This window comes from Poeciliopsis prolifica, unplaced genomic scaffold, assembly GCF_027474105.1.
Source record: "Poeciliopsis prolifica strain line A6 unplaced genomic scaffold, Auburn_PproV2 SCAFFOLD012, whole genome shotgun sequence".
Taxonomy (NCBI): domain Eukaryota; kingdom Metazoa; phylum Chordata; class Actinopteri; order Cyprinodontiformes; family Poeciliidae; genus Poeciliopsis; species Poeciliopsis prolifica.
The window spans coordinates 13,560,910-13,574,416 of record NW_026562387.1 but is presented as its reverse complement, the minus strand read 5'-3'; the positions used below and the strand labels follow the sequence as shown (position 1 = coordinate 13,574,416).

The following is a 13,507-nucleotide window of genomic DNA, read 5'->3' as shown; positions in this document are numbered from 1 at the left end:
TTTTTTGTGTAATTTATGTAGAGCATAGATTTTCCCTTTGTACTGCCTGTTTTTGTCCCTCACTCAAACCTTTTACATTGGACTTCATACCATTTTTTCCCAAGTGCGACCCGAGAGAAGAGGTTTCCTGCCATTCTTCCTGGTAACATTCCCACCACACAGATGAGCAACAGAGGGCATGGCTACAATACACCTGCAAAGTGTGTTGTGGTTCATCATGTAGCAGTTTTTGCTACATGATGTTTCTCCAACATCTCTAATATACATAACTGAGCAGTAATCGTAAATTGGTTCATGTGAGAAATAAACATAAGTGAAACATAGACATACAGAAATACTTTAAATAAAATTCTGCGCTATTTTATATATAAATTTGTGGATACCAATGATGATAAAATAGCAATTTCGTCTTCTTAGCCTCACATAGCAAGATGTCTTTGTCTAATACTTCTACCTGTTTAGTTACATTTTTAGCTATGTTGTCGATTCTTGTTTGGTCACACCTGGAAGAAAATCTTCTCTGAAGTGATTGTTTTCCACTTTTGAAGTTGCAAATGAAGTAAATACATAAAAACGACATGTTTTCCTATTGCCGCATATGAAGATACAAGACTTTAGGTGAATCACATTACAACATGTGTTACCACAGGATAGTGATATCCAGTGATTTAACACACATAGGCTCCCTAATCATCTCTTTCAACAGACATGTAGCTAATTTACCTGTGTCTATATCACTGTTGCAACATTCCTGGACAGTCTTGCAGACCAGATTGGGATAATCGCTGCTACTTCCCCAAACAGGAAGCAGGATTTCCTTCCTGCATAACTATCTATCTACAACTAGAATCATCTCTGTAATCAATAAAATAAAGCCTGATTTGAGGGGATTCCGTCAAAAATTAGACTGGCCAAGCAATGCAAACTTAAATTAGTCGTTCCTAAAAAACAACAATTAGGTGCGAGTCAGATTAGATAAATCTTTTCAGACTCATTAGATGCACATTAAAGATTTTTTAATAACTTGTGAAACCTAAAGGACAACATTTGTTTCAGGTGTTGTTCTTCTATGGGTATTTTTTTTTTGTATAGTAGTGAAAGCCTACTTCCTCTTCTCTTTTTCCACAAAACTCTTTGAAATTCCAGGGAAACTGCAGACATCTGACCAACCATGTTACCACGTGACAGGATGTCCATCACTGTGATTAAGGGGACAGAGACACCATGGTTCTGTCATTGCTGCTCTTTGTTGAGCAACAGACTCAACAGACTCCCATTCTCATGACTGGGAAGCCTTCTGAGTCTAAACCAGACTTTGAGGATGTCACCTTTGTCAACATTTGCTCTGACTCTTTGTCTCCTGCAAGCCCTTCACATCAAAGCTGACATTGGTGAGTACCATGGACACATTTGTTGATTCAATAAGTTTGGGTGAAATTCGTCAATATATTTGTGTGGTTCTGTTATTTTGCAGACAGCGGTATTTTTCTGATCTTCAACCAGGATCACCACAAGTGCATAAAGGTAGAAAGCGCCAGCTCAGTAACACTGGCACAGTGCAATCCCCGTGCCACAGAGCAGCAGTTTCGCTGGGTCTCAGAGTTTCGCCTTCTAAGTCTCTCCCTTAAGCTGTGTCTTGGAGCCACGGAAATTAAAGACAGGGTAAAGGTGCTTCTTTTTGAGTGTGACGAGAGTAGCATTCTGCAGCATTGGCAATGTAAGAATGAGACCCTCTTTGGTTTAAAAGACCAAGATCTGCACCTTAATTGGGGCAACTTCAACGAGAAGAATGTAATAATCTACAAAGGCTCAGGGACTTGGAGTCGCTGGAGGATATTTGGCACTCTGGGGGATCTTTGCTCAAAGGGGTTTCAAGGTAGGAGTTTTGGGTCTACAATAAATTAATTTATCTAGCTTCCTGGAAAGCTTGGAGATGACTCAGATGGTTCCCCATATAATAATTTCCATGTAAGTGAGAGTTGCACAGGCTCATTACATTAAAAATAAATAAATAAATAAAAATCAAACACTAGCGTTAGTAAAAGGCAAACAACTTGAAACGCAGCTCATCAAATAACTGACTGGGTATGCTCAGCCCACTGTGCGTGCCCTCTGAATTTCACATTTCTTTAAGTAAAATCTGATTTCAGCAAAGTAGTCAGTTAGGTTAAATGCATTAAAAGAGTTCTATGGTCTATAAATTTTAATTTTTTTCCTTTGACAGACATTATTTTTGGAAATACTGTTTTAACCTTAAAGTAATACGGTTGAATAACTTTTGAATGTGAGCCTTTGAATGAATTTTCTTTAAATTCCCATGAGAAAATATACTGCTCAAAAAAATAAAGGGAAACTTCTGTGAAATCAAACTGTCCACTTAGAAAGCAACACTGATTGACAATCAATATCACCTGCTGTTGTGCAAATGGAATAGACAACAGGTGGAAATTATTTAAATATTTATTTCATTCATTCAGATCTAGGATGTGTTATTTGAGTGTTCCCTTTATTTTTTTGAGCAGTGTATTTTTACCTCTAGTTGCCAGCAGAGAATATGTCAGGGTCCTAATTTACCCCTTCTATTGCATTTTGCTTTATTACGTAGAAATAAAATATTATATTTGGAGATTTAAAGGGATGGTTTTTAAAGCAATATTTTTTCTGTTTGCCTATGTTGACACCATAAGGACAATGACTCTACCCATATCTAATCTTTACAACTTCAGAGACCATTACCATAGGAGGCAATGCATTTGGAGCCCCCTGTCAGTTTCCATTCAAGTACAATTCGAAATGGTACGCTGAATGCACAACGGATGGACGTACAGACGGGCAGCTGTGGTGTGCTACTGAGAAGGATTACGACACACAAAGGAAGTTTGGGTTTTGTCCAAATAAAGGTATGTCTGATTTCCCCCCACCACCACCCCTCCCCCCCCTCCCCCCCCCCTCTTTTATCATAAAGTTTCTCCTGGGTTTGTATTTTTGATCATTTTTATGTTTGTGTTCATTCTTAGTTATTCTTTGTTTTCTGTCATTTTGCTCATATTTTTATTAGACTCAGCTCTGATAATACTCTGTTAATACTTCCATTGAAATCTTTACTACTCAATGCTGTTGGCTCGATGCCCTTCAGTCATTCCAGAAAACCATGACACATTGTATTTCTAAATTACTTTCCCTGATTTGGCTTGATTATGAAGTGAATTATAACTTTTCATACTTTCCTGGGATTTATCAGGGTCTTGCTTGGAATACATGAACTTTCCGGTCACTGAAACTTCCCAGGTTCTTCCTGAAGCTACTCTTACTCTCCTAGATCTTAAAAACATAATTTCTCCCTTCTGGGTAATTAATCAGTTTGTGAAAAAGTACCTTGAAAATTATGAATAGTACCTGTTATTTTCCTTGTTGACTTGCGTATTTCTTACAATCCAGGATCTTTTGGTTGGGACACTGACCCGGTCACCGGGGTTCAGTATCAGAGGAATACGCAGGCAACTCTGACGTGGCACCAGGCCAGGATGAGCTGCCAGCAGCAGGGAGCAGATCTCCTCAGCATCGTAGAGCTGCATGAACAGTCATACATTTCAGGTATAAAACAAATATTAGGTCAACTACCTACAGTATGATTCAGCTGAAAATCAATCACCCTCTGATTTATGTGTTGATTAAAGGATTAACAAATCATTTGGGGACATCTCTGTGGATTGGACTAAACAGCTTGGACTTCGAGAGTGGATGGCAGTGGAGCAATGGAAACCCATTCAGATATCTGAACTGGGCCCCAGGTTAGCTACAGAACTTGATTCTACAACATTTATATATCAAATTGGTTGTAACTAACAGTGAATCCTTCAGGTCATCCATCTTCAGTCCCTGGGGACAGCTGCGCAACTCTAAATACAAGAACAGCATCAAAATGGGAGAGCAATGCTTGCAGCAAAAAACTTGGCTATATTTGCCGTAAAGGAAACTCTACCAGTCTGCCTCCACCACCAGGTAAATTGTTTAGAGGACATACTTCCAGATGATCCCTTTTAGGGCAATGCATCTGTATATGCATGTGTTCTTACTTCTGTTTGTCCTTAACTTCTAGATAAAGGGCCCAGCTTCTGCCCGAGTCATTGGGTGCCGTATGGAGGACAATGTTATTACCTGGAGAGGAGTAAAAAGACGTGGAGGGACGCTTTGGCAGCATGTCACAAAGAAGAAGCAGATTTGGCCAGCATAAGCAACATAGAAGAGCAGAGCTTCATTATAACACAGTTAGGATATTGTAAGTGGTGATTTACATTACAAGAAGTCTAAAGTAGTTCTAAAGCAACCAGAATTTGGTGGTACACTGCACAAATATCTACAACATGAATTCATTGTTTGGTGGTGGGATGCTAAAATAGACTTTCTTCTGAGACAGTAAGTCATCATTTTACTGTGACTCAAAAATGGCAAACACTCCTAAGGGGTACAACTTTTTTTATTTTTAATGTTGTTACACAATGTTTTTATTAGTTGCAATAAAATCTCTTAATCTTCAGTTGAAATAGTAAAATTCTAGTTTTCAGCATTTGCTTTTTGTGTATTCATTTTCCCAAAAAATGGTACGACGGTTATTTGGAAAGGTAAAAATGCCCATAAAACAAATATAATTTCTTTCAACTGTGAAACAGCAAAAGATATCTGTACAAATATATCTATGGAGACATCTTGTCTGAGGGGCTTTACAAGTGTCACTTCCAGATGTTTATAAGTTAGTAAAACATAGAGATAAATAGACTATTCACCAAAACATGCTGATATCTATATTAAGCAAATTAAAAGTTTAAAACAAATACATCTTTGACAAACAACGACAGATGAATTATTTTAGTAACTAAACAAAACAAACAAACAAAAGTCTTCCATTCCCTTCTATTTCTGTGTTTTTCGCCTCAGTACAGACGGATGTGCTCTGGATTGGGTTGAATGATCAGAGGAACCCGATGTTGTTTGAATGGTCTGATCGCTCTCATGTGACCTTCACCAACTGGCAAAGTGATGAACCATCTCATGCCGTCAACCACCAGGAGGACTGTGTCTTGATCCGAGGAAAGGTAACATCTATAACTCTCCTGTTGCAAAAACTGCAGTTAATGGATATGCTATAATTGTTTCCACATTTCTCATGAAGGATGGAAAGTGGGCAGATCGCATGTGTGAGAAGACATATGGATATATTTGTAAGAAGAAAGCTTCCACAAAACCAACTGGAGGTACCCAAGAGGAAGTCAACCCAGGATGCAAGCTTGTGAGTAATGTGGCTGAAAGATAAGAAAACATAGAAGTGATACGATTCAATGCATTAAGTACTTTGGTTTTGTAGGGCACCACTAGATTTGGTTCCTTTTGCTATGAGATTGGACATGAAACAAAAACATTTGAAGAGGCAATGCAGGCATGCTCAAAAGGGGGTTCAAACCTTGTAGACATTGTTGACAGGTAGGACCCATTATTAATCTTGCAGTTAAATGACCTTAAGTTTCATGAAATTATAAAAATATTACTAAAAGTTTTGTTCAGATACTATTCATAGAGCTTTGTGCTGAAATACTCATCCACTCTTGCTTTTTCAAAACAGATATGAGAATGCTTTTCTCGTCAGTTTGGTGGGACTGAGACCAGAAAAATATTTTTGGACCGGGTTGTCCAACACAGAAGACAGGAATATTTTCAAGTGGACGACAAGAAGAAAAGTTACCTTTACTCATTTCAATGTTGGCATGCCAGGTAAAGTCCATATTCTTCATCTATTTAACTGTCTATCTTAATAGTTAAATTGATGTATATGTTTCTTGCATTGGGGTGTTTTGAATTATTGTATGTTGCATGTGAAAAGTGTAAAATAAACTTACCTCGATAATAAGTTTTTAAACTATAGATTTGCTTAGTTGACCTCGGATTTTAGTTTTTACTAAACAAATGAAAGAATCTGAGCATAAACAAGCAGACTTTTTGAGAATTATTGGTAAATGTATACATCTTCACTATCATTCTGCTTGTGAATCTAATTTACATTTGTTGTTTCTAAATTAATAGAACTAAGATGGGTTTGCACTTTTTTCTTTCTGGAAAAAAAAAGACAGAAAACAGGGGTGTGTTGCCATGACAACTGGTACTTTTGCTGGTTTGTGGGATGTTATCAGCTGCAGCAACAAAGAGAAGTATATTTGCAAAAAGAAGGCCGAGGGTGTGCTTGCGACAACCGTCCAACCGACCACCCCACAACTGACCTGTGCCGCTGGTTGGAAGCCTGTTGCTGAAAGGAACATCTGCCATAAAGTTAGGAGGAAATTGCAAATTTTTTGCTTTTTTAATAATGTGATGACACTTGTCAAAATAAATACATTTTCTTTTTTATTTGAAAGGTTTACAAGAAAATGAAGGAGAACAAAAAGACTTGGCAGGAAGCGCAGGACTTCTGCAAAGCCATTGGCGGAGACCTGATCAGCATACTGAGTAGGAGGGACTTAGACAATTTGAAGTATGTTAACATGCACTGACATCCTTGTTGGAGCTTCCTATATTTGGCAGTTCCAAAGTTCCTCCACAAATAAGTTTTCTGTTTCTTGTAGCATTTACAGTTCTTCCCCAGTCTGGATAGGCCTGAGACTAATGGGTCCCAATCAAGGTTTTGTCTGGAGTGATGGATCACCAGTAAGACATGCAGCATTTACGGCAATAATAATAATAAAACAGTTGTGGCTGATTGTTTTAACTTTAATCATTCTTTTTCTCCTGAAAACTGTAATCCAGTTCAGTTTTGAGAACTGGGGTCTTGGAGAACCAAACAACTACAATGACAATGAACACTGTGCAGAAGCTCAGTTTTACTATGGACATCACTGGAACGATCGCAACTGTGACGTCTACAATGATTGGATCTGCCAGATACGCAAAGGTAAAACTTGATGTTCCAACGAGAAACAAAGTCTACACAAAGTTCTTTGCTTCAACATTCTGGCAACACTTAGCTTTAAATTAGTCATTTTATTACTGTTTTATTGTAAACAGTTTCTTGATAGGAACAATTTACCTACTTCACCTCAATAAACGATCGCTAAGTACAGATAATGAGCTCAAATTGTGATTTTTAGTTTGAAATATGTGGTACTGAGTCAACATTTCAAATGTATCACCCTATTCAATTCCTCAAGTGTACAAAATTGTTGTCAATTCTATTGCATTTTCAGGTGTGACTCCCAATCCCGATCCAGCCTTCATTGTAGAAGGTAGGTTTCAACATCATGACCATTTTCACTAGGAAAAAAAAAAAGGAACAAGTAAAAACCTAAAGAATGAGTCACATGGTTTGTTGAAAATAGAAACCAAGATTCACATGTCAGTTTTAGTAAATTGATAATGCAATAAAAAGCAAAAACACAGCTCTATATAAAAGATCCAAACATGACTTACCCTTGGGATACTTACCAAACTGTGACAAGCTAACACTCATATTTATGTGAACTGAGAAAACTGTGGGTCAGACAAAATAAGAAGCAATCTCAAGACACCAACTAAGATTGTTGGCTTTTAAAGCTCTTTGTTCTCTTTCCAGTATTCAACACCACGGAAGATGGGTGGCTCATATATAATGACAGTCATTACTACATAAACAAAAACAAATTACCAATGGAAGCGGCAAGAGATTACTGTAAAAAGAACTTTGGTGAACTTGCAGTGATAACAGCCGAAAGTGAAAGGAAGTTCCTCTGGAAACAAGTGAGAATTACATTTTATTACTAAATAAGGGAGGTCAGAATTACCACAATACTTGTTTTTTACGTCATAAACAGCAGTTTTGATTTAAAGTTTCTCTTGTTTATGTTTACACAGTTATTAAGGGGCTCTGAAGCACAAGGCCACACACAATACTACATCGGTTTGGTTGTGAACTTGGATCAGTCCTTCAAGTAAATAAACTAATTAGGGCAATTGAGTTGACTACAGAATTTGTCAGTAAATTCAATTTAGTCTTTTTAAATTAAATAATTTACTATTTTATCTACTGTTTTCAGCTGGATAGATGGAACACCAGTAACATATACTGCATGGGAAAACAATGAGCCAAACTTCGCAAATAATGATGAAAACTGCGTAACAATGTACACAAGCATGGGTAAGTCTGATTCAGATAAACTTTGAATGTTTACTGTTGTCACTTTGCTTTATAAATTCTGTATTTGTAGGTTATTGGAATGACATCAACTGTGGTCTGGAGCTAGCTTCTATTTGCAAAAGAAAAGACAGTTTTATTAATACAACAATGGCACCAACTACACCTCCTAAAGGGGGATGTGCACCTGAGTGGCTTACCTTTAAAGGAAAGGTATTATTACATGTTTGGCACATATTTTGTCAGTGTAGTTTCCCAGTGAATTCTGTTTACAATTTCTGAGGATATTGGAAGTGACGCTGGTGAATGAAATTTGTCTTGTAAACTCAGTGCTACAAATTCTTTGCGAATAAGAAGAACTGGAAAGATGCCAGAACCCACTGCCAGAAAGAGGGAGGAAATCTTGTGTCTGTCACCAGTGAGAAAGAGCAAGGTCAGCACCGACACTGTCTCAGAAACACTCAGAAGAGACAGATTCTATTTGCTTTGCTCAAGATTCAGAAACCAAATCAATATAACTTGCATAAGTTTATCTGCAAGTCTAAAACGTAGGCACAATTTTGGTTCTGCTCTTGTGTTTATATTTGGAATTTAAAGTTCAAATTTGACTGATTTAGGACCCAAATATAGCTATTTAGGACCCAAATATAATAACTCAACCGTCTTTTGAGTTTTTGCACAAGCATTTCACGCAAGTTGAGAACTTCCATCTTTTCCTTTTCAGCATTCCTAACAACAAAAATGCTGAGCCAAGAGGAGGATCTGTGGCTTGGCATGAATGACATCAATTGGGAAATGCATTTTGTGTGGACAGATGGCAAAGCCATTTCATTCACCAACTGGGCCAAGGGACACCCCACATCAAGACCTGATGGACACCACTTCCAGGAGGAGGTTTTAGCAACTTTATTGACGTGTTAGACTTCAATTCATTTGCAGCTGTATTTACTTTACATTTTGTTCTTTCATAGGAGTTTTTTTGTAATTTAGTGAACCAGTTATTGTTTCATTGCTGTCTGTAATAATTTGTGTCTGCTCTTTGAGGCTCCCATAGATTTTCTTCATGATAATTTTGTTTGCTAATGTGGAAATACTGTACATACAATTGAGACTTCTTACTAGAGTATTTTTAAACTGGCACAAAAATTATCTTAATCTGACTGACAAGTCCTTAATTTTCACTCCCAGTTTGCAATATAAATACTAGATACGATACAGATATGAATATTAATGCTGCATTACAAATACAGATTGTGTTTTATGCTTTGTCTTTACAATGTGGCCAGAACTACTCATTTATCGGATTAAATAAATAAATATTAAACCAAAACAGGTCTTGTAAATTTTGAAAAGAAAAAGGCAACTCATTTAACTTTTCTATCTTCTTGTTGAGGTGTTTGACTGTGTGATCATGGTTGGCAGCACCATCAAAATAAAAGGACAGTGGAAAGTGGAAGACTGCAGCGAAAAACGTGGCTTTGTCTGTAAAAAGAATGTCGGTGAGTGAGTAAAAATAAAATAGAATATAATTATGTGCCAGTCACATTATTGTTAATATCCTTTGCATTTTAATGACATATGAAAGTATGGCTACACTGTTCCAGCTTTGTCTTTCTATGCAGCTGGAGTGTATGCAATCTGATGTCCAATTCAACCAGAAAGCAAAACATTTACTGAAAACATTGAATTTGAATAATTTTTCATTTTCTAAGTTCACCAAAAAAATGTAACTCTACTTATGGGCCTGTTCACACACGCCATCTTTGTGTAATTTTCTACAAATAAACAAATAAGGTTTAATTCAACCTCTGTTGTTATTAAACACAAAGTGAGGAAAAGACAGGCCTCTAAGTTAAAATCACAGAAAAAAAGACATTTAAATCGTGTTGGTTTACTTTACCCCAATGGCACAAACTGAAAGTAGCACAACTTCAGCAATGTGCGATTTCTTCAGCAGTAGTACTGCTTGAAGTTCTTGACTGCCAGAGGCAATTCATTATGACCTTTCATTTTGTTTTTTTAAAACATGTTAAAGAAAGATGCAATGCCAGGATTTCTAGAGTAAAACTGCAAAGACCACCATCTCACATGTCTTGTTTGTGCAGATTCCCAGATTGTGGTGCCAGCCACCACTGTTTCACCAAAGTCCTTTCACAAGATTGGCAATGACTCCTACAAACTTGTGACCCAGAAGATGAGATGGGATGAGGCTCGGAGACAATGCCAGGCTGACGATTCAGAGCTGGCCAGTGTCCTGAACCCTGTGATCCAGGCTTTCATCACCTTGCAGATTTCCACATTCAAAGAGCCAGTTTGGATCGGCCTCAACAACAATGTGGTAAACTTGCTTTTAAACATTTCCACCAGAATTATATTTTAAACATAAAACCTTTTTAGTTTTGTGCTAATTGTCAATTATTTTCTTTCCAGACCGGAGGTCGCTTTAAGTGGGTCGATAACTGGTTTCTCTCTTACACCAAATGGGGCAAGAATGAGCCAAAAAACTATGGCTGTGTGTATATAGATGTTGATCACAAATGGAAGACAACGGAATGCTCCAGTACTTACTATTCAATCTGCAAAAGGTCACAGGGTAAGCTAATCTCTTAGTTACCTTTACAGCCGTTCACTGCCTAAACTGTAGAATCACAGATTTTCCCTCTTTTCCAGACTTGGCGCCGACTGAACCGCCACAGCTTCCTGGCAACTGCCCAGAACCAAAGAAGGACAGATCCTGGATGCCTTTCAGGGGTCACTGCTATTATTTTCTGGGCTCTGTGGTCAACAACTGGGCTCATGCCTCAGTTGAATGTATGAAATTAGGTAAGTTGTGAAAACTTTACACACACTTCGTTTATCTCAACGGATGAATTCCAGCAACATGTGTTTGGTTTTTTTTAGGTGCTTCTCTAGTGAGCATCCAGGACCCTGTTGAGGCAGAATTCATTCAGAAGAATATTGAAAACCTGCAAGATGAAGCCAAAACTTTCTGGATCGGTCTATATAAGTCCCATGACAGTGAGCATAATAAGGCTAATTTCAGACTTTTTTTCACTTAAAAAAATTAATATTGTGTATACAAAACATAAAGGTGTCATGTTAAAAAAAATGAATTGTCTCTTTTCTTGAGAAAATGATTATGGTGGCATTTTTGTGGTGATTACTTTTTTTTAGGCTTAATGTCAATTTTAGAGTCCAGTTCAGAGTGCTTTGGTTCTTTTTCAGTCTTATTTTCACTGCCTGAGCTTTAACTCTCTTAAACACCACCACGTATAGATTTGGTTTAAGCATGCACACTATTAAAAACTCATTGTGGAGGTTGCAGTTCAACCATCTCCTGGTCATGCAGATTTGTTTGCTTGATCATTGTTTGTCTGTTTTAGATGAGTGGATGTGGATCGATAACAGTGTTGTAGACTATACCAACTGGAAAAAAGGAATGCCAAAGTCCGACTCATGTGTGAACATCCATTCTGACAGTGGAGAGTGGAGCACAAACAGCTGCAGCAGATACAGGTCTTACATCTGTAAAAGGCCTAAAGGTGAGTTTAACCTGCTGCTCTGTTATTTATATCTGTATTGGACACTTACACTGAGACCTTGGCATATTTTTACAGTCATCCCAACTACACCAAAGTCTCAGTTTGTAGGTAAGTAAATGAAGCAATTTATTCCATAGCATAATTAAAATTAATTATAGATCACTGTGTCTAATTTATGATTCTGTTTCTCTGGCAGTTCAAACTGTTAAAGAAGCATCATCACATGGCTCTGCTGGCATCACAGTGGCTATTGTGCTGATTGTCATAGCCATAGTCGGACTTGCTGCCTTTCTCCTGTTTCGCAAACGGATACAGCTACCCATGACGACCCTGGCCGAGTGCACTTTTGACAACAAGCTGTACTTCAACAATCCAAATCAAGTGCCTGTGGACATGAAAGGCCTGGTGGTCAACATAGAGCAGAATGAAAAAGCATGAGGAGACACCAATAATAATCAGCACAATAACAAATGATCTAAATTATCTTTATTACCTTCGGTTTATGAGGAAACTGGCCGAACGACTTTGATTACACTATTTGAAAGGTCATGATGTCAGAAACCAAACTCCATTGAGTTTATGTTCATATATGTACATTTGCAAACACTATATTGCCAAAAGTATGGAATTACCCCTCCGAAAAATATCGTTTAGTCAGTAGTGTGTAAAACCAGAGCATCTACTGTAGCTATAACTCATAAAGATTGTAATTCTTGAGATCATATTAAGCAAAAGTAGAAAATAAAAAATAAATAAAATTAAATGATTGAAGGTAAATTTATGCATGTATGAAGACAAATATCCTAATAATTTTGGGTACATAGTGTACAGAAATCGGTGACAAATCAGTGTCATTGTGAATATTTACATATTCATAATCAAGATCAACAAATCCTCCTCAGATGTGATGCTTGTTAATATTTGCTAGTATTTCTTACGCTATTGTAAATAGAAACTGAATAAAAAATGATTAAAGTGACTTTTTTGTTGTTGCTTTTTTTCTACAAAACCATATTAGAAGCAATGTGAAGTTGAATAGCATTCTCAGAGCTTGGTTTCCAAATGTACAAAGGATGTTAATCTTTTTATCAGATATTAGAGTGAGTAGAAGGTGAAATACCTTATAAGGTGAAACAGGAGGAAAGAGATTGATGGTCCTTTAGCTTTCAAGGTTTCCTAAAAGTGGAAAATGCTTCAAAATCGGAGAAGTAAAATCTGATTCGGCTTTGTAAACACTATTTGAAAGATAGTAGCAGATCTGAGCCAGGCTATAAAATGTAGAATTAGGAGTTCAATCACAACTACAATAATCTCACACTCACTATCAATCTGAATGTTGCCATTAAAGCTCTCACAGCTAATCTTCAGAGACTGAGTCAACTCGGTTTCTTCCAAGATAGTTTTACCAGTTACCCCAACACTCAAAAATTCTCCCAAAATAAACCTTCTGCTGATCCAACAAAGACAATGTGTTGTCAGAGATAAACAAAGCTGGATACAGCAGCTGTGAAGAGCAGAGCAGTCTGGTAGTCTCATGTGCCAGGTGTCAGTGTTGTTTTTCAGGATCATTTTTTAGCTAAAAAAATTTAATCTTCTTGCTTCTGTGCTGATTCGACCTGCAGGGTATCCCACGTAGGAGGATCATAGAGAGCCTTCTGTATCTTGGTCTGAATTTTTTATCTTTGATGAATCAGAGATCATGAAAAAATAAGAAACGCTCACTCAAGCTTGCTCTTGCCTGCTCCCAAAGTGGGAGAAACACCTTAGATCCATGAAATGTATTCACCTGTGCCAGTATGAAGCACAGTGAAGA

General features: G+C 37.3%; 1 protein-coding gene across 1 annotated transcript; it reads left to right on the top strand.

Annotated features, from left to right (window-relative positions):
- The first annotated feature begins 1,260 nt into the window (after positions 1–1,260).
- mrc1a (mannose receptor, C type 1a) lies at positions 1,261–12,673 on the top strand. Its single transcript, XM_055037841.1, has 30 exons — positions 1,261–1,391; positions 1,475–1,876; positions 2,727–2,900; positions 3,439–3,594; positions 3,678–3,791; positions 3,862–4,002; positions 4,100–4,279; positions 4,936–5,093; positions 5,171–5,287; positions 5,363–5,478; positions 5,618–5,766; positions 6,119–6,318; positions 6,405–6,520; positions 6,612–6,693; positions 6,793–6,937; positions 7,230–7,268; positions 7,595–7,758; positions 7,873–7,949; positions 8,055–8,155; positions 8,226–8,365; positions 8,483–8,585; positions 8,877–9,046; positions 9,546–9,651; positions 10,258–10,490; positions 10,583–10,745; positions 10,823–10,975; positions 11,054–11,170; positions 11,536–11,694; positions 11,770–11,802; positions 11,891–12,673. Exons 1-30 carry the CDS (start codon positions 1,322–1,324, stop codon positions 12,130–12,132), a joined length of 4,320 nt encoding a protein of 1,439 aa, XP_054893816.1. The 5' UTR covers positions 1,261–1,321; the 3' UTR covers positions 12,133–12,673.
- The last annotated feature ends 834 nt before the right edge of the window (positions 12,674–13,507 follow it).

Excerpts from the sequence above, each read along its gene's own strand:
- mrc1a (XM_055037841.1), top strand. The coding sequence starts at position 1,322 with ATGTCACCTTTGTCAACATTTGCTCTGACTCTTTGTCTCCTGCAAGCC. Across the intron at positions 6,521-6,611 it reads AGGGACTTAGACAATTTGAA|CATTTACAGTTCTTCCCCAG; the intron begins GTATGTTAACAT and ends TGTTTCTTGTAG. Across the intron at positions 6,938-7,229 it reads GATCTGCCAGATACGCAAAG|GTGTGACTCCCAATCCCGAT; the intron begins GTAAAACTTGAT and ends TTGCATTTTCAG.